The sequence below is a fragment of the Struthio camelus genome, chromosome 3 (genome assembly GCF_040807025.1).
Source record: "Struthio camelus isolate bStrCam1 chromosome 3, bStrCam1.hap1, whole genome shotgun sequence".
NCBI lineage: Eukaryota > Metazoa > Chordata > Aves > Struthioniformes > Struthionidae > Struthio > Struthio camelus.
This window is the reverse complement of record NC_090944.1, coordinates 15,629,494-15,655,580: the sequence shown is the minus strand read 5'-3', so window position 1 is coordinate 15,655,580 and position 26,087 is coordinate 15,629,494. Positions and strand designations below refer to the sequence as shown.

At 43.1% G+C, this 26,087-nt stretch overlaps 3 protein-coding genes across 4 annotated transcripts in view; 1 reads left to right on the top strand and 2 right to left on the bottom strand.

Annotated features, from left to right (window-relative positions):
- FKBP1B (FKBP prolyl isomerase 1B) overlaps positions 1 to 1,509 on the top strand; it is a 47,035-nt gene extending 45,526 nt beyond the window's left edge. Inside the window, exon 4 of the mRNA XM_068937048.1 lies at positions 818 to 1,509. Within this exon, the coding sequence (XP_068793149.1) occupies positions 818 to 946 (129 nt within the window). The 3' untranslated portion in view covers positions 947 to 1,509. The remainder of the gene's footprint in view (positions 1 to 817) is intronic.
- Positions 1,510 to 5,675: 4,166 nt separating this feature from the next.
- On the bottom strand, positions 5,676 to 11,279 carry SF3B6 (splicing factor 3b subunit 6). The gene is made up of 4 exons (XM_068937047.1): positions 10,962 to 11,279; positions 10,535 to 10,653; positions 7,720 to 7,858; positions 5,676 to 7,233 (listed from the first exon to the last, which is right to left on the bottom strand). Exons 1-4 carry the CDS (start codon positions 10,989 to 10,991, stop codon positions 7,144 to 7,146), a joined length of 378 nt encoding a protein of 125 aa, XP_068793148.1. The 5' UTR covers positions 10,992 to 11,279; the 3' UTR covers positions 5,676 to 7,143.
- A 234-nt stretch (positions 11,280 to 11,513) lies between these two features.
- On the bottom strand, positions 11,514 to 26,082 carry TP53I3 (tumor protein p53 inducible protein 3). Of its 2 annotated transcripts, XM_068937041.1 has the most exons (9): positions 25,782 to 26,082; positions 24,769 to 25,007; positions 22,895 to 23,032; positions 21,964 to 22,069; positions 16,081 to 16,223; positions 15,344 to 15,611; positions 13,855 to 14,067; positions 12,629 to 12,825; positions 11,514 to 11,825 (listed from the first exon to the last, which is right to left on the bottom strand). In XM_068937041.1, exons 2-9 carry the CDS (start codon positions 24,883 to 24,885, stop codon positions 11,637 to 11,639), a joined length of 1,371 nt encoding a protein of 456 aa, XP_068793142.1. In that variant the 5' UTR covers positions 24,886 to 25,007; positions 25,782 to 26,082; the 3' UTR covers positions 11,514 to 11,636. The 2 variants fall into 2 exon arrangements, with proteins under 2 accessions (XP_068793142.1, XP_009684639.2); XM_009686344.2 differs by lacking the exon at positions 25,782 to 26,082 and having other exon boundaries at positions 24,769 to 25,014.
- Between the last annotated feature and the right edge of the window lie 5 nt (positions 26,083 to 26,087).

The window sequence follows — 26,087 nt, the reverse complement described above, 5'->3', positions numbered from 1 at the left end:
TCTTGGTCAATAAATATTTAGTCACCAGTCTATGATGAATTAATACCAGTTTGGGCAAGCTCTGTCCCCACGTACTTTGCTAGTAGAGTAGAGATTTGACTGTTGATGAGTCCTTTTCCATCTAGGCTAGTCTGGCTTGAGAGCAGTCAACATATCTACCCATCCCAAGGACAGGGACTCTTTCATGCAATAGGCAGCAAGTACCTGAGGGGAGGCGTCTGCCCCAGCTCTGGCTGACACCAGGGAACTGAGTACCTCTTTTAAGTAGGATTGTGTCAGTGTTTATTGTGCCCAGAAGTAGAAAGTTGGGTGCCTGTAGCATTAGCACTTGAGCAATAGTTTTGACAATGTCCCTGCTGATGTTTGAAGAAGCAGAAAAGTTGCTCAGCGTCTTTCAGACTGAGTCTAACTGCCTTTCTGAACTGCCCTCTGATGAATACAAAGCTCTGGTCCATCTATTACCAAGAGCCTTTTCTATAACGTCTGCTAAAGGCGTTGTTCGTGCTCCGCACTGCAGAAGGGACTCGGCCTCATACAGCTGGCTCCAGCATAAGCGATATGGACCAAGCATGCATTAAAAGGAATCTGTTACTCTAAAAACTGGCTCTAAAGCTGCAGCGAGAAGCCAAAGAAGTCAGGAGACCTGAGTGAGGGCTGTTTGCGGCAGCTTTCAGATTTCTTTAAGAGCTGACCGATAAATCCTGATGGTCCTACCTCTTCTCAAGAGTAAGGTTGCTACGTAGTGAGTTGGTGTTTGTTTTCTTCCTAACACCGTTTCTCCTCTTGTATTTTCCCTTCTCCGACACCCATAAATCAGATGAGCTTAGGACAAAGAGCAAAGTTGACCTGTACACCTGAGATGGCCTACGGAGCCACAGGCCACCCTGGAGTCATCCCTCCCAATGCTACTCTCCTCTTTGATGTGGAGCTTCTCAGGTTAGAGTGAACCTTCTCGAGGGAGTTGGCCGGAGACATCTGTCAATAGTCATCCATTCTTTCTCCCCTTCCCAGCAGTAGAAGTTTTCACTGGAATCCTGATCTTCCCTGTTCAAGCTGTCATGTTAATAGCGCCTGGCCTTAGGCTTAGGTCCTTACGCCTTCTTTCTCTTTTTTTAACTTTGTGGTGTTTCTATTTGCCTTTTATTAGAAGCTTTGTTTTGAGAAAAATGTCTACCGTTGTAACATTTTCAAGTTGTACATTTTATTTAATTTGCATGTAATAAAAGTTCACAGTGACGATTGAGAATATATATAAATATAAATATATATATAGTCCTTATTGAAAAACCACTGCCTTACTGTACACTCAAACCAAGAAAAAAAAACAAAAAGGTGCTCAAAAAATCCAGTGTACACCTTGTACATGAACGGGCATTAGCCAAACAGAGTTACCTGCGCTGCCACTTTTCTCAACTTGTACGTTCTGCTTGCTGCTGTTTTGAAAAATACTGTTTCATTTAAAAATTAAAAAGTATATATAAAACAATAAAATCTTGATACTTTACAGTTTCTGTGTTTCCCATTTTTCTGCTTTAAAGTCACTGGCCGTTGGAATTCTTTTTATCAGTGTAAAAGTTCTTCAAACTATCATCAGCCCATTTGCTTGTCAATTATTTCTCTTCTTGTATGAAACATGCATCATGCCGCATACCGCTTCTGTTCTAAATTGCACAGCGGAAGAGCTCTGTGGGACCAAAGGAAACGAGGACCGTGACTGTAGGGGCTGTTGGGACAGACTAGTCCTCCCGACTCTCCACCTCCCCGTCCTCCTGAAGGCCCATCAGCTCTGGCCATATTCTGGCTGCTGAAGAAGTGGAAAATAAGCAGTGTTTCTCAAAGACATTTAGTACTGGTCCAGTTCTACAGCTTTACAACATTGAAACTTGTGTAAAAATTTTCTGCTGGAACTGAGATAGGCTAAAGAGAAGTAGAATTATACGCATTCACCTCACAAAATAAATCGTAACTATGGGAGGACGTGGCTGCTGGAGACGTCTTTTTTTAGGCTGCACTTTCTGGTTCTGTTTGCTTAACTGGTAAATTTAATTTGTACCTAGGCTTATGGCACTTGAGACTGGGCAATATTTATTTCATTCAACAGTTATGTTAATTCACTAAGTGCTCATTCCTCCTTTGTAGGTGCGGAAACGTGTAAAGAGTCATTTGCCCAGTTTTAGGAGGAGAACCTAACTAAGCAAAGCTGTCTCCATGCTGTTAGTTTGCAATGGCCTAAACTTAATTTCTGGCATACTGAGCTTGTTAAACTGTCTCTTATTACTGAGTTAAATTGCCCTTTTTCTCTTGAGTATAGAAAAATGAACATATCTAGGTATTTTTTTATTTGATTATAAACTGTTTGCATATTTTTCAACTACTGGATTTTTGATAGAAACATACGAGGCAATTGATTCACTGTTTTCTCGTGTGAGTCTATATAAGAAAAATACATCTAGCATGAGGAGGCAGACTGCAAAGCTTCAAGCAAATAGGCAGTGAGATGATACCTCCTAGAGAGCAAATATAAAATGAACACAGAAAATCCAGATTGGCAGTGTGATCACCAGTGACTACAGATCTGGCTTCTTTCTCTAGATAGTCATCTTAGCCACAAAGCAGCATTTTAGCTTGTTAATACATAAATAAATAATCCCATCTCTTACAAGCTATTATCCCCAATGATAGGAATAAACCTTTTTTTTCTTTTTGGTGGAAATCTATGGTCATTGTAGCAACTAGACTGCGCTTTATCTACGTGTTTCGTTAATAGGTCTGTTATTTAGGATAGAGTAATTTTATGCTATTAAACAATAAATTTCCTGTTAGTAAAGAAGAAATTAGACTCGTCTGATGCCCACAAGCTCTCCCAGCTTCTTTTGAAAGGTCACGATCGCTTTTGCGCTTCCCCACCTCGGGGACTAGCCTTGATTTCAGCACGAGGTTGCACATCGCAGTCTGCGTTGCAGCAGTTTTACACGTGAGCTCCTTTAGACTTTGTGGGTCCGTGTAATGTAGTCCCATCGCTCCCGCCAAACACTGTTTGACTTGGCACACTGTTCTAAAGCCTCTCCTATCATACCCCATTTTAAGCTAGTTGCTCATTTAAAAAAAAAAAAAAAAAAAAAGAGGTCTGGTTTGGGAGCTTTCTTGAGCTTCTCTGAAGTGAACAACAATGCAAAGAACTGATTTAGCTTACCTGGAACGACCTCGTTTTCCTTGTACGCCTTCGTTGTCTGTTGATCCCATTGAGGCTCTGGCAAACCTCTGCTGTGTCTAAAGCCATAGCTATGGCATCACTCTACCTGAAAGCTTTTGCTAGGGTCCTTATCAATGGAAAACATCTTCCAGCTGGGCTTTAAGAGCTGATCGTACTCACTCGGTCATTTCCTCTCTATTTGAAGAGCTGCTGTGCACTTACCTTTCCTATTGCCCTCAGCAGTACAGCACTGCTATTACTGAGTCTGTAAAACTCTTATTACGGCTGGTTGATGAAGCTCTCTCCCACACCACCCTTCCTCTTCAGAGGCCTCTGTTGGAAGCAAAGATTATTGTATTTTTCCTGCCGATTTCATTAAAAAAAAAAATCTGAAAGGAAAACTAATTGTGCTTTGTGATGCTTAAGGAAATTAAGTCTTCAAGGAAATGAAGTCTCCAGGTCTTTATGTGACTGCAAATGTGTTAATTTATTTAATTGTATCATCTATCAACACAGTACGTATAATTATTACCACTATATAATAGATTGGAAAAATTTTACTGTCACCGCCTGTATAATTTCTAAACAGTAGAGATGGAAAAAATGACCTTCTAGGCTTAATTTCATGCCCTACTTCCTGAAAAATTAAATGGAACGTGAACACACACACACAAAACCAGCACAGATGTAGAGTACAAGGCTGGTAACATCTGCCTTATGTGCTGCTCCCTCTGCCATTCATATAACTGAACTCATTTCCCTGTCCTTTGATATTACATTTCAAACAAAATCTTGAGCAGACCTCATCAAAATAATCCTCCGGGCATTCGATTTCCATTCCCTCTGTCTTGCAGGTACAAATTATTATTTCATTTTACATGCACAGGGACACTGAAAGCCCTGAACAGGCACTAGAAGCGAAAGTATGAAATGGAATATTTAATGAAAGGCAGCAGCTGAGCTCTCAGAGAAATCAAAAGCTGCTGATCTTGAGGATTCATTGAAGGAATTTTTGTTAATCTTATTACCCCAAAGAATTGCTCTTTCTATATAATTTTTCAAACAGCATCAAATTCCCATCAAAACAGATGCTGTACTGATAGCAGTAGGCTTTCTGCTATTGACAGAAGGAATGAGGTAGCTGCATATGATTTAAAACATTTTAAATAAGGCTGACAGAATGTGACTCAATTATTACCACTTCAGTATTTTATTATCAATATTTATTATTTAGTATTCATTAGAAGCAGCAATCCAGCATGGCAACAAGCACCTCCAGTTCCTATTATGGCTTGAGGCCTTCTAAATGCCCAGCACCTTGTGTGTACACACTGCCCTAGTTATCCTAGTGTGTTTATGTATGCGTATATACATACATATATATGCATGTATGTCTGTAACTTTTAAAAAGCTGTGGATGTTCACAAAGAAGCAATGCCACCTATAAAATTAATTTAACTTAAACATTTTTAAGTCAAACCAGTTTTGCCCAAGAACCTTAGGTTTATATTGATCTGATAGCTGAAGCGTGATAACTAAACTGGCTTAGGAGGGCATAGCTACCGTATAACAATTACAGGGGGTCAGGCTGAAGTTCCTCTGCATTTAACGCATGCGCATTTGTGATAGTTGCACCTGATAGGGGAGACCATAGATGGCTGGACAAGTCAGAAAGCTGTCCAAAAGGGTAGCAGAGATTTACTTTTATATAGTTCAGAGACAGGACCATGAGTCTTGCCAGCTGCTAAGTGGCTCAGTCTCCCACACCCTGATTGCATGACCCCCTTCCCCTCCCCCAGATGCAGTTTTTTGTTATGATTCCAGAGTGATTTTTCTATTTCTAACATACAGGATGGCTTAAGTCTTACCGTTGCAAAAAGTAGCCTGAATTTGAAGGGAATGACATGGATACGGAGGAGGCACAGAACAGGGACAAGACTTTTTACTCAACGTGCTAAGCCTAACTCTCGCTCTGCTGCAGTCGCACACACAGCATCACAAACGCTCGTCTGCAGCGTAAGACAAAGGAGACAAATCCCAGTGGGACCTCTCCCAAGGCAGGCAATTGGAGAAGATGACAGCACTTTTGTCAGGATTGGGTTTCAACCACCGGCACAGCACTGAAATTACATGATAGCCATTTCAGCAGCCTCCTCCACGCCGCACTCTAGTACAGCCCTCACCCTCCATGCTCCTCAGCTGGGAACCAACGCGCGCAGCACAGGGCAGCTCCCAAGGATCTCTTCTGCTGGAGGACTGGACGCTGATCCCCAGAGCTGTGCCCCTTCCCTCCTCACTCAGGCACTCAACATGAAAGAACATGTGTATACGTACAAGCACACTGGTACACCCACAGTAGGGCAGACTTTATGGTGATGGAGCTCTACAAATTCTTACACAAGTTACAAACATTCAGATGATGAATGACTTTTTTAAAAAAATAAAAGGTTAAATGTAGAAGTAGCACAGCATAAACCAAGCCTTGATTAAAAAGCAGCTATGCAAACACGCATATTTATTGTTTTACTAAATGAACATGAGAACAGCACGTTTGAAGTATTATTTTCCACAAAAAAAATTAAGGATAAAAATTGGAAGGAATCCATTATGACAATATACCGCACTGGAAAATTTTTAACCTAAATTACAATTCCTCAGGCAAAGTGTACTTGCCTCTGCTCAGGTCCTGCGCTGGCCGGAAGCCGTGTGGTCAGCAAGTTAATCATCAAATCCAAGGTAATAAATCCTCCTCAGCGGCAGGGTAACTATCAACAGTCACACAACTTCTGCTTGGTTCGGAACAGAGGTAGAGCTTACTTTTGACTATTTTCATTAGTTAGGCATAGCGAGTATTACATGTTTTTATTCACCAGACATGACTGCTGGTATTTTTTAAAAGCCTGAAGTTCTAAATCTGTTTTTCCCTCCAGTAGAGGGCACATCTAAAATTCATGTACATGAAATTTATTAAAGTTCAAGAACATCGAGTAGAAAACAATCACCTTACAGGTTTCTAAAATTACAGTCACCATCTACTGTCTTGCTTTGGCTCAGGTGTTCTCTATATTAAATGACATGAAGTTCATTCCCATTGCTTCTGCTAACTTCAGCATAAATCTGATACACGTAATAAAGACTGATTATGACCTGAAGTCAGTTCTGCAGCCATGCACTATTCAAGCAAAATTATTTCCCGAGAGCTATTCTGTCCCAGTGACTTCGAACAAGATGCTCTGACTGAAGTCACCGAAGCAGTTATTTCAAAAGTTATTTATTCATTTTCTATAACTTGCAAAAGAAACTTTGTCATAAACATGGTTTTGGGTTGTCTGTTTCTAGTAAGAAGCAGCCTAACAATGAAATAAGAGTTAAGCTCCTTCAAACATTCCCAGAGGCAGAATGCGGCAGGAACTTCTGTATATTAGTACAGGTACGATGAAGTATCAAACCATACTTATTTGTTAAAAAAAGCAAAAAACAAAACACAAAACACTGTGGGGCAGGGACACTCTTGTTTAGTTGCAACACCTCATTTTTAGTAAGTGTCAAGTGAAATTCACCTTTATGTAGACAGTTCACGCAGAGCCCTTTGAACTAACTCTTCATATTAACTGGTTGCCATATTTATACTCAGCACTGGAGAATGGTGACAATTTCAGCAGGCTGGAATCACTAAGAGTACTTGATCCCGCCTTGTAAGATCCTGCTATAAACAGGGCTGCGGCTATGCAGCATTTACCAGTTCACCCTTATAACATGTAGAAAACATATCCACTTAAGGGGATTTAATCTTAAAGCAGATCTTGTAATGTTGTTCTTTAATTCTAATGATAAGATCTAAGGACTTGGAGCATATCAACAAAACAAGAAAAGTTATAATTGACTGAGAATCCCTATGTTTAGTTCAAAAATGGCAGGGCTTAAAATCAGTTTTCCAGAGAGAGATCAGTTTATTTTGGTGGGTCTGTATTAATTCCATATTTTTCCTTGAGAAGTTTAAGCTGTTCTTCTTTCTTCTTTGTATCCATCTTTTGGAATGCCTGTAGTTAAAAATAAAAGACATGAGAAAAGTAAAATTATATACATACTATTCCCCAATAACTGCAAATGACTCATCACTATGAACTACACCACTATCACACACAGTGTTGTTTAATTCTCAGCCTTGCAGAATGCCACAGTACACTGGATACTATCAGTGCCAAGCAGAACGTCAAGAACTTTGAGATTTATTTTAACTGTTAAATAAGATCTCATATCCTGCTGCAACTGTAAAATTTTTAAGGTCCCGGCTAGCCCTCCTCGAAGCACACTACTAGAAGCACATTTTTCATATCCGCAGTCCAAATGTACTTTTTGCATACCAGTCAACCAACTGAAAGTGAAATCTCTATCCAATTCCTTCCCTACCAGTTTGGATTTATTTCTTAAAAATATCCAAGCAACTGCCTTTTCAAACTGAAAGAAAATTTTTATTTACGTTAAACTAGGTTCACAGGTAACGTAGGAAAATCAAGCATGCTTACCCTGTTTGCGTTATAGTACAAAACAACAAGGTATCTGTTGCACACGTTGAATCCTGACAGGTGATCACAAGCATTTTTGGCATCAAAGATGTCTTCATAGACTACATATGCTGTTCCTCTTGTTTCAGGAGTGTTCCCACTGCAGAGCAAGATTAGTTTTAACATTAAACAACACAAATATAAAACAGCTGTTAATATTTAGCAATGACGAAGATTAGATCACCTAATGCAACTTTACAAAAAACGACTTTTAATTATTTTTCCTAGAAACGGTCATACATCCTTGCTTCCCACACTGATCTTCCTTTATAATTCAGAGCCAAAAATGAATCAAAACGTAACAGAAACACGTGCCTGTGTTATTAATTCTAAGGAAAATTCATCCCTCCACAGTAAGTACTAGAAGCTGTTGCTGTTAGTGCTTGTCATGTTTCTGGAAATACTTCAACAACTTTCCAGTTGTTCTGGAAACACTAACAGTTGTTTTAACAGCAGGGCCATCAGTTACCGGCTATCTAGATCAGAAGCATGTGCTGTAACTCTAGGAAGGAATACTGTTTTTAGCACATCAAAGTCAATTCAAGAGACTCAAGCTAGCCACACTGGTGCAATACCACTTCGGAAGCACAAGCATCACCTACCAGGCTATCAATTCAATTCTCTTTGCCTGATGGATGTGACACATCTCCAAGCACATAATGCTAAGTACCCTGGAAAGATTACATAGCTTACAAAATCCAAAAGATCTCAAGAAGAAGTTAAGATAGCTATAGTAAACTTGATTATCAGAAAGACTTGATTATCAGAAGAACACCTCTCTCAGGTGGTCATTATGTAGATTTCAAAAAGAGAAATCCTGAAGACAAACAACGTAGCGCATGCCCACACTGCGCTAGTCTATGAAAATTAAGAGGCTAGACTGAAAACTGAGCAAATAAAGGACCAAAGTCATTACACAGGGAGCGCCGCACTACAGCTAATCTCACAACAACGCTAGAATTTCTGCAAAAACCACTACAAACCAGTGACCTGACTGATTGTCAGGAAGGCTGCCAGCAGCTCCCTTGAGAAAGCATATTCCTACAAATCTTGCTGATGGACAGTTCCCCCGATATTCATCCAAAGTCTTGGTGGTTGTTGTCTCAACTTCCTATCTACACTCTTTCAGAAACCTTAAATACTAGCTCTCCTTTGTCAATTTATGCCTACTAGCGAAGAATCCCACCTATTTAGCCAAGCAACAAATTCTTCTACCCCTTGTCCCTTCAACCGCTTCCCAGTCACTTTTTTGCTCTTCGGTATGTTAGAAAGTTCTAACTAGCTATATGTTCCAATGCAGCACTCGAGCGTATTTTCCTCTCTGTTCTGCATGTTTGTTTGCTGAAGACATACTTTGTTCTATACACTGGACAATTATTTTTAATTCCTACAGCTCTGACTGAAATAACCATCTCTACTTGGGATAGTAAAGCTTGATTTGTTTAACTGATTCTGCATTTATATCCTGCATAGTCAAAACTACTAAACATTGTGGATTAACTGCCTACTCCCACTCTCAGAGCAGGGGAAACGGAGAGCTATATCAGCCACAAGGATACATTCTGCTCTACTGACCTGGATAAACACATGATGCTGTAGTTAATTTTGCAACAGCGGGATAAAAGCAGTACAAAAAGCTTACCAAATATGGGCTACATTTCCGTTCTGTTTGTACATCTGAAGAAGTCTGGTTCATAATGTTTTCTTTTTAATACTTTTTAAGTATTAAAAAGACGCATCAAATTTTGTGCCCTTTCTTCCCTTTCTATATACTTTTCAGAATAAAAAAGCTTTTGTATCAGTATCAATACTCCAACTAATCTTACTACAGTTCTCAGTAGCTATTCCAAAATTCCAGCTTCAGCCAACTCTTTCTGCCTGAAATTTATTAGAACAAAACATTCACCTGATGAAATTGGGGTTTAAGTCAAAGTAAATTTGGCAGTACTCAAAAAACAAGGAACTTCAGAGCTCAGATCTTCAGTATTTGAAGGAACTAAAGAGAAGAACCTCGGATTTGGTATAGGCTTGTATAACCTCGGTGCATTATTTAAAATAAAGTATTATTATTACAGTCAATTCTTTATTATCCACAGACTATATGGCTTGGGGACAAGCAGTATCTGGTGCACAGGGAGTCCTGTATTAGCTCTGGGGAGACAGCTTCAGATGCAGTAGTAACAGGTGCTATTTTTTTTTTTTTTTAAGGTTAGCATCTAGTATTTATTAAATTAGAAAACTGGCTGCATTCAACCTTTGCCCTTCCTTTGCAGGATAGGATGTTACTTAAACATGGGTCTCTTTTCATTACAAATTTGCTTAGTACCTACTGTAAAAGATTTCTGGTTCATACTATGGTTCCTATTAAAGTAATAATGGTATCTATAAGCAGAAAATAGATTTTCACAGTACTATAATAACACGATTTCTTGCTTGGACAACAAAAGGAAGAAGTGATGGTCTTTAAAATTAAATGACTTCCATTTCTCCAAAGGAGAGAGTGCCTTTTTATCTTTATCCAGTTACCTGCTTTCACATGCAATTTAAGCTTTTTCATTTGTTTACTGGCAATGTTGTTTTCCAATGACATTTGCATATAAGAGAAAATCAATGCATACAACTTTGAGACACAGGGCTACAGCTAAAGTGCCTTGAACTTACTATTTTTCAGATGTAAAACCCAATTGTAGCCTGCTATAACAGGAACCGTGACATGCAATGAATATTCTAAGACGCATATAAATCTTAACTTCTCAAAGTAAACTGCAGTACTTACACTCTGATTTGTCGGATCGGTCCGTACTTCCCAAAAATATCATACATCTCCTCTGCCGTGATTTTGTAGGGCAAGTTCCTTATATACAGGATCCGATTAACTTCTGGAGGTAGCCGAATCTGCGGCAGGCACAACAGACATGTCACTAAGGCCTACAGGGGCCACCTCACGCCTTAAACGGAGCACCTCAAGGACCACGGCTTGCGGCTAACGCCACGGGCAGAGCCTGCCCGCGCCAACGCTCCCCTTCTACCCTCCGCAGCCGGGAGCGCGAGGCCTTCCGTTAAACGCTCCGCGAAGGGGCAGCAGCAGGGGCGCCAGGCCTCGCGCCAGCGCTGACAGGAAGCGCGGCAGCCGCAAACACCGCAGGAAAACCGGGGCGATCGCCCACCCGCCGGCCTCGGGGCGGGGCGGGGGAAGCACTCACGTTAGCGCGTTTCGCCGCTTGCATCGCCATGTCGGCGGGCGGGAGCGGGGGGCCGAGGCCTGCGGAGAGACGCGGGACGAGCGCAGAGCCGCTGCCACACCGCCTGCCTTCGGCGGCGACCCGGATGCGATCCCAGCCTGCCCCGCGGCGCGGCGGCGCGCGGCCGAATGACGTGGCGCGCGGCGATAGGGCTCCGCGTCACATGACCCGCGCGCGCGGGCGCGCGCCAGGCGGGACCTCGCTCCTTCGCGCTCGCCCTGCCCCGTCAGGCCGCCTCACCTCCGCGCCCCGCCTCCCGGCTGACGCCTCTCTCGCCCCGCCCCCGTAACGCCTCGCTCTAGCCCCGCCCCCAGGCAACGCCCCGCCCCCTCGCATGGCCCCGCCCGCGCTCCGTCGCCTGTGGTAGGCGGCCTACGGGAATGAAGATCCGTGTGAAAAAAACCCCGGGGCGGGGAAAAAAAACCCCACCGGGAAGGGACTGAAAGCTAAGGCCACGGGTGCGTGGCGCTGCAGTTTGGCTTGAGTTTCACTCACGCATTGCGGACAAGATGCCAAAGCTTTTTATTATTTTTATTAGTATGCGTCTTTTTATTATAGATGCGCCCGGCCGGACTTTGGCCTAGTCCTCGTTTGTGAAACATCCGTAACAACTCTATTTCCGGGACAACTACAGCATCAGGATGAAAGAGGCATTTCGATGACAATTTTCCCAATGTTCTTGTTGTCTTCCATGAACCTGTGTGCCTCCGCAATCTTGGGCAGAGGGTAAACGCTGTCCACCAGCGGCCGGAGACGAGGGCAGGGCCCGCCGGAGAAATACGGCAGCACGTTTTCTGTGAAGGCTTTCACCAGCTGCTCCTTATACTGAAGAAAAATCAGAGCATTTTGAAGATTATTCCCAATCATTTCATTCACTGAGGTGTCCCTATGCAGAGCACACCAAATGAGCACAATTCTCAGAGAAACTCTAGCTTTCTGGCATTATCAGAGGGACACAGACATATAAAGAGCTGCAAGGTGGAAATTACAAAGGAGAAGAAAACGTTTAGATGAGTTATATATTGCCATGGGATGAAATTCTCTTCCAAGACAAGTGGTGTAAACTCAGGGTAGAATCATTTAACACTCAAGTTCATAAAGCTCTTGACACTGTTATGTGTTAGATCATGGGCAGAATCCATCCTAGCGCACTACACAGCTGTCTTTCAGTGTAATATCTGAGAACTTTCCAAATAAAATGATTTTCATTGATAAGTTCTGGGCATCCAAGTGGACTTGGTTTCTGTGCAGAAAAATGTGGGTCTACATGATCTAATATGGGTTCTTCTCTCCCCTCCCTCCCCAACTTCAAATTATCTGATCTTTTTAGTTTTGTTTCTTTTAGGACTAATCTTTCAAGTATAGTACTCCTGGGTATTACGTAATCCTGGGTATTATTCCTCTGATTTCAGTAGTTATAAACAAGAAGCATTTGATGAGATTAGAAAAAGGAAAATATAACTTAATTTTGCAGTGTTTTCGAAGGTAGGTAATAACAGTTCAAGGCGTTGCTTTTCCTGGTGATAATGCTTTAGATTCTACTTCAGCACAGATAAAAGAAGAAAGCGCTCAAAACTATCACAGATTTTAAGATCAAACCGTATACACTGTTGATAGTCGTTACTTGCCTCTTTTGCTCGCGATCTTAATAGACTTGTATGGATACTCCCTCTTTTGGAAAGCAACCTTTCAAACAGATCGCCGTGTACTTCACCTCCACTCAGTAGTCCATATACAATCCACCGGCCATCAGTACTCAGACAGTTGAGATTCTTCTCCCAGTATGAGCCACCAACACAATCTAAAATAATATCTGCTCCAGAACCTCAAGTGGAAACAGAAAAGAGTTTAGAAAATGTAGCCTGGATACATTAAATGTAGGATAATCACAGACAACACTGAAACCTTGTTCTCTATAGGTACAGAGTCAATCCTGCAGTTCTTATTTAAATCATTCTAGCGAAATTAAGATTTGGAGCAATGATTTGTAAATAATTTTTTAACCAGGCACAAAAAAGAATGATATATATATACATATATATATACAGAAGCAGAGCCCCATTATAAACTATGTCCCAAATGCTTAAGAGAAAGCTCTTTTTTTTTCCCCAACAGTAAAAAAACTTACGTTTTTGTGCCCATATTCAAACACTTAAAAAGACAAGTGTTAGGATTTGCTTCCACAATTCAGTTTATTGAGGCAAAAATACAGGCACAGTTTTTACACCTAAAATGAACACAAAGCCAAAGGGAGTCCGGGAAGAAAAAAAGCCCAATTAACCTAAGGAAAGCTACATTCCTGGGCTGAACAGGACATTAGCTTGTGCTAATATGGTCATTACTAACCTGTCTGCTCCTTCACTAACAAAGGTGACACCTCCCTCCATGCTAACTCCATGCCTATTAAAGAAGTGCTATTCCGATTTTGAGTCTGTTTTTGCAAGCCCAGCTAGAGCTCTGTTGTAATCTATATTTTCCAAGATGAAATCTAGCGTACAGTACTTAAAAGAAGGTTAGGATAAGAAGTGTAGAATGTCACATTGCATTGAGATGAGGTAGGATTTAGTAAACCTATGTGGAATTTGGCCAGGAGCTTGTTATTCTTGAGGAAAAAAAGAAGGTGTAAGTCTTCTAGCATTCTCTTCTCGATGTCTCTTGTACGGCAGATTCAATACAATGGACTCCTAACCCTATCCAGCACCATGAAAAATCATGAAAACCTTGCACTCAGTCATGTGCCTCTGCAAAATCAGTCTCTCTGAAAAGATGATGGAAACTCCTGGTTGAAACTGAGTGTTGCTTTCGGAGATTCAGACTGTTCTCAACATAATATCTTTCGCTTAGAGGGTCTTACCTCGGGTGAATGCCAAGACCTTTTCACTAAAATCTTCTGTCTTGTAGTTGAACCCTGCAGCTGCTCCAAAGTTCGCTGTTGCTTTGAGTTTTTCTTGAGTTCCTGCTGTTACAATGGGAATAGCTTCTGCCAGTCTTACCAGCTGAATGGCTGCTATACCAACACCACTACCTCCAGCGTGGATCAACACTGTCTCACCCTTCTGCATTTTACCTGAGGGAGGGCATAAGGGAACTGATTACCACTTGGCATCATCCTTGGATTAAAACATGATCAAGGGGGGCAAAACTGAACAGCAAGCTGAAAGAGATGTCCTTGACCAGTAGGTCTTGACTAATACGACATCTTCATATCCTTAATAAAAGAAACTAATCCTGAACTAATACAACGAGCACTGTACAGCCAGAACTTTGTTTTACTGACTTCAGCGGCATGGCTTCAGCTTAGCCCTGTCCAGTTCTGGGCATCTATGACAAAGTGCTTGGGTGAGTGCAGCCAGCCTTTCTATACTGGGACTGTCAACTACCACCAATAGAAAATACACTCAGTTAATACTTAGAAATCAGGCACTCACCAGCTGAGAAATGCCAGAAGTGCTAGGTAACTTTAAGGACCAATTCTACCTATTGTTTTACCGTCTACCAGTTAGCCTAACGCATTTGTTCGTGTCCCACTGAGTGCTGCTGGAAGTAGGACACCTAACAGTCCTTGAGACGTAGTCCTAATTGACTACAGACCTCCAAGAAACAACAGTGCAAGCTTCACAGTGCTCCTCAGGTGGTGTATTCCTGTCCTGAAATCGAGCCTGCATTTAGGATAGTGAGGATAGGTTTGTCTTTGTACTCGTGTCTTCTAGTGAAGCTTTCAAGTACTACTGCTGAAGAGGGTAGAAAAGGATATTTGTCAACTGAGGAACACGCTGGAAAGTGCTACTGTTAGCATCTCGGTAGCATATTTTAAAAATGAAGAATGTAAGCTTATGTTTGTTTTAAATCAGCTAAGAGGGAATTTTACCTAATTGTTTTTTTCTGAACCAAGGTACAAGAAGGCATCTAATATAGTTCCACAGGCAGTACAGGACAATAGTCTTACAAATCTTAGTGAACAAATTCATTACATGGTCATCCTTGCAGTGAAGTCAAATTTTTTGACATAGCATTTTTCAGTAGTTTGGAGAACATGTAAGTTATTTCAGGGTTTAGGCTTAGAGGAAATTGTTTCAGAAGACAAGAAACACAGACGCAAAGAGAAGCCAATCACCTTCCACATTCTTCCTTGCAAATACACAATTTGTGGCCAATGCTTCAGAATTTGGGTCTGGCACACCTAATTCTGACCTCATAGGTGAAAAGACTTCATGAATCGAGCGACAGAGAAAAGGCTCTTCAAAAGCAAACAACATTCAGATGGAGGCAAAAAACAGAAGATGGAATAAAAGAAATGAAGACCAGCTGTTTTGATGGGATGGATTTGCAAATACGTCTCTCACCTACAAAATGCAGCAATTGAAAGGCTGTCAGCCAGGCTTCGGGAATGGCTGCAGCCTGAATAAAAGTCATATCATTTGGAATGGGCATCAGGTAGCCTTCAGGTACTGTAACATATTCTGCCTGGCCACCTCCGGAGAGCAGAGCCATTACTGCATCGCCAATCTTCCACCGGCCCTTGCAACCAGGTCCAAACCCAGCCACAATCCCAGCTGCTTCTAAGCCTAAAATCTCACTTGCTCCTTTTGGGGGAGGGTACTTCCCTCTCCTCTAAAACAAAACAGAACAGAGAGGGAGATGTTATCGTCTCCGATTGCAGAGCATGCCATTCAGCTCAAATTAGAGCAGCTCAGACAAGGGTTTGACCATGCGATTTTTCCATGTTGGACTTCAGCCAAGGGAACATTTCTATGTTCATCTCGAATGCCAGAGGAATGAATGGTCTAAGCATCCAGACAGACTGGGGCTGCAGTTTTACATCTCTTCTCAAAAGCCAGCTGCCTCTCCACGCCACCCAGAAGCACCATGGTTGCAGCGTCACAGTGATCCAGATAGAAACATTTATCTACTGATTCAGTACGCATCTCTTCTTTCAACCCTAAGAACATTTCCTTGGAAGCCTCCCATCCCAGTGCTCACCAGACATCTTTTAACTTTTCAGATTTGTCAAGACTTTAGATGGGGACTTGCAAATTTGATGTAGTTTTCAGGTGCATAAATCCCCCTAACGTACACATACCTGGAGTAAATCAGCCCTATTCAGAGCACTGGCAGAGACCTTCACAAGCACTTCTCCTTCTCCTGGATGTGGTTTCATCACTTCTTTCACATAGAGATTCTCTGGGCCTCCTGGGCTATCAAAATACACTGCCAACATTTTCTCTAGGAAAAAAAAAAATCAAAGACAGCATGAAGGCAGACGCAATTACATGCTGCTGGACAATCTCTGTTCAGCATTAAGATACAGTGATATGCAGCCACCGCTAAGCCTCAGTCTGAAGGACAGAGGGCTCCACAGACTCTACTTGCAGACAGATCGTACAAACTCAAACAGTTTGAAGGTGAAAGTGAAAGCTGGGGAGTTACAGTGCAATGAAATACATTAAAATTGGGCCAGGACATATCGTTGCAAGACCCATTTGATAAACCCCAAAGATCACATTGCATCAAGTCATAGGCCCTAACGCTGCGCAGAGCCAGGTGCACTGCCCACCCCCTCACGTTAGTTGTAGAAGGTAGCATGCAAAGGAAAAAAAATGCCTTTATTGGGACTTAGTGCAAAGTCAGGGCCCTAGTGCTCAAAAGACCTCACAAACCCTTAAAACAGTAGATGCAAACAGGATTTTAAAATCCCCAGTAGGAAGATCCTTTCTTTGACACACTTCGAAACCTGCAAGTGTTGCTTTCTGTTTCAGTCCTTGGATGGCAATTTGGGCCAAAATGCCCAGGAACAACAGCAAGTTAGCGTGAATGAAAGATAGCAAATGGTGGAAATTTTCCCTCTTTATTTTCCATGCCTCAGCAGGAGGTCCCTGTACACCTGACCTGCTGTAGTAACGGGTGCCACGGTGGCAGGAAACTTTCACGTAACTCCTCAAAATCAACGTTTCCGGGTTCCTCCCTTGTGGCACCAAGCACTTGTTAAGATGTACTGAATTGTCAAGCGTTTGTCCACCTGGCAAAATCACATCCGGAGGAGTCGTCCCTCCGTCCCCAGGGGTGCTAGGTGGAAGGGGAAGAGAAGACAAGAGATCACGAAGGGAGCATTTGTGTTATTTCTCGAGGGCTGATACTGAACACGATATAGACCTGCTCTGTGTGCAAGGCAAGGCTCTGAGCCACGCTCTGGTCAAGTAAACAAACTGTGTGATATACCCTAATTCCCTCTGTAAAATTACTCGTCTTATGGTATCTGCACGAGAACAGTGCACGCTCAAGTTTTTGGTGTAAGACTAAATATGCAGACCGACCGACCTTGGGAATGTCAATCCCCACCGGGTGGTGCTGTAGGGCTATTCTATGGTGAATAAATAATTGCTACCGATTATTAATATAAAATTTAACATAAAGAAAGGTGACTGTCTGACAACTATCCATCTGTTGTTTTCAGCTACATCATTTAATCTAATCCCACCAAGTTTGCCTGTATTAGTACAGAAATTGAATAGGAAACCAGCTCTGCTGCAACAAGAGCCCACCAGATACTGTCTCATAACATGTGCTTCTATTCTCTTTACTTTTCCAAATTCAGTGAATTCAGAATAAGATGCAAAATTAGGGCTTTTTAGAGTGTTATAGTGACCCCATAGTCCCTTTGCCACACAGTCCACAAAATCACATTTTTTATAAATGCTTTTCCTTGTTGTTAGAGGCAGTCCCACAAAAGTATAAGAAAAAATAGTATAGTGAAGATACCAATACCTGCATCGCTTCAAATGCACAGAACAAATGTACAAGTAAGACTGGAAAATCTTGCTCTTTCCTATTTTCGCTTTACCCCCTAAATTCCAGAGACTCAGAGCGATAGGAAAACTATTTGAAAATAGTGATTTTAAAGTCAGACCTCTTCAAAAACCGAGTTTCCCCTAAGTGCAACTATTTCAAACCGTCAGATCTGTCGGCAGCGGCCCAAAAGACCAATTTAAAGCAGATATTTGGGTCTTGGCTGCAATTTATGACTCACCTTTTTCCTGGAAAGAAGGCAATACTTTGTGCACAGTGGGATGAGCCCCAGCTCGGCCCTGGGAACACACGTTGCTCCCATTTCCTCCTCTCCAAGCTCAGCCCCTAGAATCAGCTATTCCCAAGCAAGGCAAAGGGGTGGGAAGGAGGAAGCTGTGCTTTATGTTGGAGGGAAAACCACACACGGAGTCAGAAATATGAGTACCTTTCACAATTACTTCTCCCTAGGGACCTGGTTTATTCCACTGATGGAGGCAGAAATCTCCTTTTTGCCTTTGACAACGAAGTAGAGGTCTAACGCTCCCCCCACGGGAGACAGGGAGGGTTGGTCTGGTGCTTTTACAGAGCTATTCGGTGTCTATCTGCGGGATGTGTGCGTATTTGTGTGTTCCTCAGCAAAGTATTTAATTGCTGTTTTGATTTCTGAACTCTGAATAGTGCAGACTGACTTAACTTAAATTGCATTAAGGGCATGTGAGCTGTTACTAGTCCTTATGCTATATATTCACCTCTGGAGGGTTTATTATGCCCTCATTCCCGCAAGAGTACAGCACTTAAGAGTTTACTGGTTCATGTCTGTCAGCCCGTTGCATTTCCACCTGATGTTTCAGCTGCCTCATCTCACCACTTTGTTGAGGTTTGCCGTTTCCCACAGCGGAAGAAGGATCCTTTCTCCTTCCTTTCCTTTCTCCACATCCTAGTTGCCAGCTCTTGAGAATTTTAGAGTAAGAATTACACTTCAGAATATTTAAAAAATTATAAATCTGTCTGTCCACATGTGGGATTCTCCGGTGGGTTTTGTTTCTCTTGATTTTGAGATTTTTTGATTCAGGCGTTTAAGCTTTTCCTTGAAACCAAACTAATTTTCAAACAAACGAGCTAAAAATTCTCTTGTTCTCACATGACTCCAAGAACTAGTTACCTTACTTATTTCTGCAGATGAAAAGATCATGAGGCCTGGTCCTTCTGCTCTTCACCTGGTATAGCCAGAGCCTCAGTTGTCCCCTCTACAGTAATGGGTTCACTCCCATGTGGATTCTTTGTGGTCCAGCAATTTGAAGAGTCTCATTAAAGCCTGGTAATAACACTGCCTTCTTCCTCAGAAGAAGGAAGAAGGAAGAGAGAACTCGATACTCCATTGCAGTTCTAAATCTTTCTATAGCAGGTGATGACAACGCAGATTGATATATTTAAAACAACTATTTTATTTGTAACATCCAAAGGTACGCAGGGCAATCTGAAAATTTGTTCATACAACAATTTCCTTAGTCCCCTGGGTTTGTGAGCCTGTGCGTAGCTGAGAGAAATGCTATGAGAGAACTGTCCCTGCTTAGGGAGATTCCTAATTTTCTTTTCTGGAAATAGGCTACAAGACAACATATGAAAACTTAAGAAAAATATCTTAAACCAACTGTCCTGAGGACATCACTCTCAATTCTACTAAGAAACTTAGCAGATATACTTAGGGTAGTCCTCTTATGCGTAGTGTACTTTCAAGTGCTATTGGAAAAACAGAAAAAGAACCTTAACCCCCACAAAAAGCCAGTAGGATTTTAGCTGATTCCCCCCACTAGAGGCTTTGCTCAGCAGTCGGGATGTTGTAAGACAGCAGACAGTTTCTTGCTTGAATTTGATAACACTTCAAACTTCTGTACTTGATTTCCTAGTGAACAGTCCTTATGAGCTTGATGAAGTTTAATTTTTCTGTTGATTCAGCTACCCTTCTCCCTAAAGTACTCCGCTACAACAACATAAAAAGCAAAAAATCAATAATGACAGAAATCAAACACACATTTGCTGTTAATGGAGATGCATTTTTCAAGTTCAAACCCGTTGCAGATCATGTTGCAATTGAATGGACAGCAGCATTTCTAGCTGAACATTAACAATACCAGTACCTATATTAATGAGGTCTTATCTGTTCTACAGAATAAACAGTGAGCACTTTAAGCATAAATCATTTGCAGAAATCTCCTGTGAGATGCAAAGAAAAGTCAATCTCATTTTGTTTTCTCTGCCCAAAGAAATCATCCAGAACAGCAAGACTAAACTCCAAAAAATACACATTATCAAAACCTCTGAAAATGTGACCCTGAAAACAGACCTTAGACTTTATTCAGGAACATTAGCCCACTACAGGCAACGCGACTATTTGCAAGACAGGATGATTTGTGTGTCAATTGTTATAGGATTTTGCAACCGCTGGCATTTCTTGCAGTCTCCCAACTTCCCACTTTCTCCCTTCCTTCCGGGGCAGCAAAGAAGCTAGTAAGAATCTGACAGAGACCATGAAGCAGAATTGTGTCCAGGGCACAAGAAAATCAGGCTCTCTAGGCAGCGCAGTGCTGCCACAATGGCTCTGTGCTGAACCTGCTACGAGCCACGGAGAAAAACCCTGGCCGAGAACTAGTGAAAGCAGAACATACCATAAAACAGCCTGAGGTACTCTGATCCTTGAGGCAGAGTGAAATATAGGAAAGATCCAAAATAGGGGAATCCATTTCCCTCTTCTCCTGGCCCATCTGCAATCGGTCACATTTGGGTTACACAAAGTGCAGGGGCTGTGAAGGGTGAGGAAGTGGAAGGGTTGTAATGGAGGCCAGACTCTGCCAGCCTGGCAGTGAGCATAGATGAAACTAGGCAACGACAGGCTTCTGCGCTTCCAGAAGACAAGCTCTTTTTAAAACCTGCATTATAGCCTTTAAAAATCCTGCTTTTGATTGCAGCTTTTTGAATTATAAAAGCCTTTTTAAAAGGTGTGATGAATTTATTACTGAGAGTCTCATAGCTCATTCCAGACTAAACTCCAAAACTATGACTATGCTGCAAAACCTGAAATAATTCCATTTGCTTTTAGAAACCTAAATGAGGAATAAAAGCCAGGAGCACAGTGGCCCTGGAGTTTCATGCATTTTCAGTGAAGGAAATGGGCATATCCAGAGGTGAAGGCAGGGCTTAGTGGTCTACAAAATATCCCTTAGAAATAACTGTCTCCACAGAGAAAATCAAGGCTGTTCTGGTAATCTGCCCTTCTGTATTTTATCTGTCTAACTGATATGATAAAATGATTAAAGCCTTGACAAGGTGTCAGCTACATGTTACCACAGTGAGCTATCTAGCTCCATTACGTATCAATCCTTGCTAGCACCTCCACACAATGGGAAAACTACACTTGACATGCAAGTTGCAATTTTGCAACTTATCTGCAAAGGGCTGGGTTCTGCAACATTCCCAAATAGGGAAGCAGACTTAGATATTAGTACTAGCTCTTTAAAACTACTGAGTCCAAGAGAGGAACTTAAGAGGACTCACATAGACAGTGGAAACTTGGGCAGAAGAGGGAAAGAAACGGGCACTGTTTTAGAGAAGAGGCACTTTATAACGGTGAGACACAACAAAAAAAGAGGAAACAAGCTTCACGGTGTCTCAAGATTCACACGTAGGAAAGAAGACTCCAACTTTTTTGTACAGGCAAGGTAGAGAGAGAAAGTTTGAAACCCTTAAAGAGCTCGTGTGTCTTTGAGGAAGCAAACTGTGAACAAGCGTATCAAAGCTGATGCTCTGAGGCAGTGTCCTTACCACACTGGGTGGATTACATGAGCGTTAATTACAGGGGATCAAGTCAGTGTGAGTGCAAGGTCCCATTTTGGTTGAGGGTAGCTAACAGAAAACTTGTCCCAGGGAATGTGCCAGAAAGGCCAAGGAAAGAGTTCTGTGACGTGTTCATACCTGCAGAGGCTTTGGAGCATGCGTACGTAGCCCGGTGGGACATGACATCTGGAGGGGGTTTAGCCATGCAGCAATAATCTATATGTGTATTCAATTTCACAGATTTTCAGGATTTCATAGTTTGTCAGATTAATGCCTGAACCTGTCTGCAGGGGCAGAGCTAATCAATGAGCTGCTGGCATGCAGACGCAGACACACGCACTTCTCTTACCTAGTTTCTCCACAGCTTCAACACACACACTGGGATACATGCCCGTTCTGTAAGTAGCAACCAGGATGAAAGTATTTGTCTTCACAACTATCAAGCCTCCGTCTGGCTAGATAATGAAGAAAATCAGTGTAAAATTACAAAGTTCAAAAATATATATATATATACGTACACACTGCTTTACAATTTGGGCTAATTGCATGGTTAAAGGCAAATAAAATAATTCTACTATTTACATGAAAGCATCCTCAGTGTTTTATGAACCCTACCTGCCAAAGTACCTCACTAATCTGTAATAATGAATGGAAAAAAGCCGTTGAAAAGTACTAGATTTTCTGAAAAAGGATCCAAATTTAAGAGTTGCTCAGCCTCTTCTGCCAGTTACTTTGCTCATTTCAAGGGTGGATTTACTGGGGAGAGGTAGAATTAAGACGACCTCAGTAACACTGAATTGGGTGTATTTATTATTCAAATACTGAATGATAGGTGGTGAGTGGTCCACTGAAATCTGGCTACTGATGTCACCACAAACTTGTACCCCCTGAGCATTTTATCCTGCTTTTGCACATAGCTGGAAAAGAGAGAACTCATACTAAGCAGCTTGAACGTTTTGCTTACTCTAAAGGCACATGATTGTGCCAGGGAAAGTGTGGGTGAAATATTCTTCCCTGGCTTCATAAAAAAAAAAAGTAATCTGATTAACTTGAATTGAATGGTGTCACCTATCTCATTTGTATTATATAGCCGACAATTTTTGCATTCTGCACTGATTGCATTCCACGCCTACTGGGTAGGTGGTATCAAAAGAAAGAAAGGAACACGTGAAGGATTGCCGCTTGTGTTAAGATATTCACGTAACCAGGCAAGGAGGGAAGAAAATAGGAATTCTCTCCCAACACGTTTCTCAGGACTGCGGTAGCTCTTGCCAACGTACATTTTGAAGATAGATGGAATGCTCATCTGCTCGGACACATCTGTAGTACTTCTCCTTGAAGTAGAGCCCTTCCCTTCTCACTTGCAGTAAGTTCTTGTAGAAAGCATGGATAAGGTTTAAAGCATTCTCTTGGGGCACCTGTGTTTATACAGTACAGTGTTACGGACCAACAATATATGCCCTTGCAGTCATGAACACAATTCCACCCTCCCACTTTCTTTGATAGTTAACTGAACTATAATGATTAACTATGATTAACTACAATTGTGATATATTAAAGTAAAGGGAAAAAAAATCTGCCTGGCTTTGAAACTGGACTCCTAGTCTCTGTACAGTGAGATACAGTGTCTACACTGTATTTTTAGTGTCTCAGCTGAAACACGCCGCTTAGGCTGTGATTACTATCTGAATAGTTCCATTAGTCAGTGACATTTCTCTGAGTAAGCGATACACCCAGTGGCAACTGGACCCTTCAGTTTAAAGGCATTATTATAGTGCAGGACTCTGCCTTCCCCTGGGCCTGCGCAGAGCCACAAGGGTGCCAATTTCAAATACTCTTAATCTCTTACAGGGAAGTGTAACTTTTACCAATTCCAGGAGGCCAGATCCTCACATCTCAAGGGAGCGGTGTACACAGGCACCAGGACCCCATTTCAAGCTGACTCAGACTGTCACAAAGCCGAGAGCTCATTGGTGTGAATGGGCTCGGCTTATGTGTAACCGAGTCAATGAAATGACAGATTTATATGCAGCTGGCTGGATGAGATGATCCAGTGATCCCTTCTGGCCTGAAATTCTTTCAAGTCAGTGGAGCTTGTCACAATGTACACCAGCAGAGGACTTTGTTCTAGACCTCAGCGTGTAACGTGCCTTGCTGAACTGCCAGCAGGCTGAAACCTCTGAAAGCTGTGTTATATATTAAAGATCATTTACATATTAAAGACTATTTCATTATTGCCTAGGGGATTGATGACCATTTCCTCTTCTGAGAATCTAACCCCAGGGATGGGAACAGCTTAACAAATGCTTTCTCTTCTCAACACCTTCTTCAGAGTATCCCAAGGGTAGCAATACATAGCCCGGTACAAACTGCATGGGAATGCCTGAAAGCTGGTGTCATAGGGATTACGAAAGCAAGTGGTATCTTCCAACGACCTAGAGATGAATGACTGGTGTGGGGGGGGGGGTGTTTCCGAACCCCAAGGGAGTTCAGAGGGTGTCACAGAGCGCACGTGTGCTTTGCCGTGTCGTAGGGTAAGAACAGAAGTGCTGCTATTCCTCTCCGATTATCAGCTGACCCACAGTGAAAACAGATGAACAACACCCCTGCCAGAAAATGAAAAATGAAACTGGGAACGGTTCTGGGTACCGTTATTAACAGTCCCAGGTATAGCTTTGGCCTGGGCCAGCAAGTACTTTTACAAACAACTCCTTGGCCCAGCTTGGCAATGAAGAGTGGGCCAGGACCATTCCCCGCAGGCAGTTCGGTACAGCCACTCTGTTTTGAGGATATAGTACGGACGCAGGCCGTGGCTAAACAGCAGGTCTCGGGGCCAGAGAACAGACCTCTGTACATCGAGTTCACTAATGCAGACGGAATCGTTGAGCCCCCAAGTGATCAGAAACGGCTCCTTGAGCGTTCCAGTTAAATGGCGTCTTTGTCCCGAGGATCAAAAGCGCGAGCGGAGCGAGCGGCGCAGCACGTCAGCCCCTGATCGCAGCAGCTCGACCGCCGCCGCGGAGCTCGGAGGCTGCAAGAACCGGGCGCGCCTGGCAGAGCGCCGCGCTCCCGGCCCTTGCGGTCGCTTTGCGCTCCGCCTTCCCCGAGTTTCCACCTCCGCTCTCGCTCCCCAGGACGCCCTCTGATCTCTTACGTTAAAGCCAAAGGTGGACGCGCAGACGTTTCCTTCGCCTATGTTGATGACGGCCGCGTTTTCCACGTGCTTCGTCCTGATCAGGCTGTCGTTGAGCAAAGCCTGCAGCTCGTTCATTTTCCTGCCGTGCCGTTAAAACGGAGGGCAGGACGGCGTAGCGGTTCGTGTCACCCTTGCCTTTTGTGCTGGAAACCAGATCTTCCGCCAGGTGAAATTCGGGCGTGTCAGCGGGAGTAACGCTGGGATAAGGAACAGAACAATATAAAAGTCCCGAAAAACAAGGGAGTCGCAGGAAAACGGTCGCCTTCGTTGGGCAGGCTATGAAAGTCCGCTTACGTTTTTATAGTGTAAGCATTTCTAGGTTCCTTTTTCCCTGGTATTTAATTTTCCTGTCAGTAAGGAAAGAGTCCTCAGTAAAAACACCACGAAATGAGACAAAGCTTGCTACAACCAGCCAACCAAAGCAGAAAATTGTCCCTTCAGCTTCGGGACGTCAGCGTTGCATAATAATGTGGCAAATCTTACAGAATTTAATGAGCAATGCTAACTCCAGACAAACCTCGCATCTTTATTGCTACTTAATCTAAAGGTCATTTATTTATTTATTTATTTATTTATATCTGAGGGTGTTGAAAAATAAATTAGTATTGCAGTTAAGTAAAGCTGTCAGGCTTCCAATGGGGCAGTGCAGTGAACGGCCTCCCACAGAGACATCAGACTAGATCATTATTTAATACTAACCCCTCGCTAACGAGGATTTAGTTGAATAACTATACTAAAATGCCGGAGCGAGGCAGCCCGCGGGCCGCGCTACCGAAGCGTTGCCATGGCGACCGCCACCGGGCAGCCCCGACCGCGCCTGCGCGCCACCACCGCCGCCGAACTACGACTCCCAGCATGCCTCGCTCCGCGGCGGCGCGGGCGATGCCGGGAGCTGTAGTCTCCCGGCCACCGTCGCGAGGCTGGGGGCAAGGCGCCCTTCCCCGTTCCCCTTCCCCTTCCCCGCTCCTCACCTGGCCGCGCGGCGCGCAGCCGCAACCCGGCCCGGGGCGGGGGGCGGGGCGGTCCTCGCTTGTGATTGGCTCACTCCAATCACGAGGCGCTCCCTTTCTGATTGGTGGAACGCGGGAGAGCCCGGCGCGGGTGGCGTGGTTCGAGTCGCCATGGGAGCGAGGGACGCTTGGCCGCCGGCTGCGGAGGGATCCCGGCCGCCTCTGCCCGCCTCGCCGTCCTCTCTGCCTGGGATGGCCGCCAGGAGGTGCTCGCCCTGGAGACCGGGAGCCGACTCTCCGTCCCCATGGGCGGCCCCTCCTCTTCCT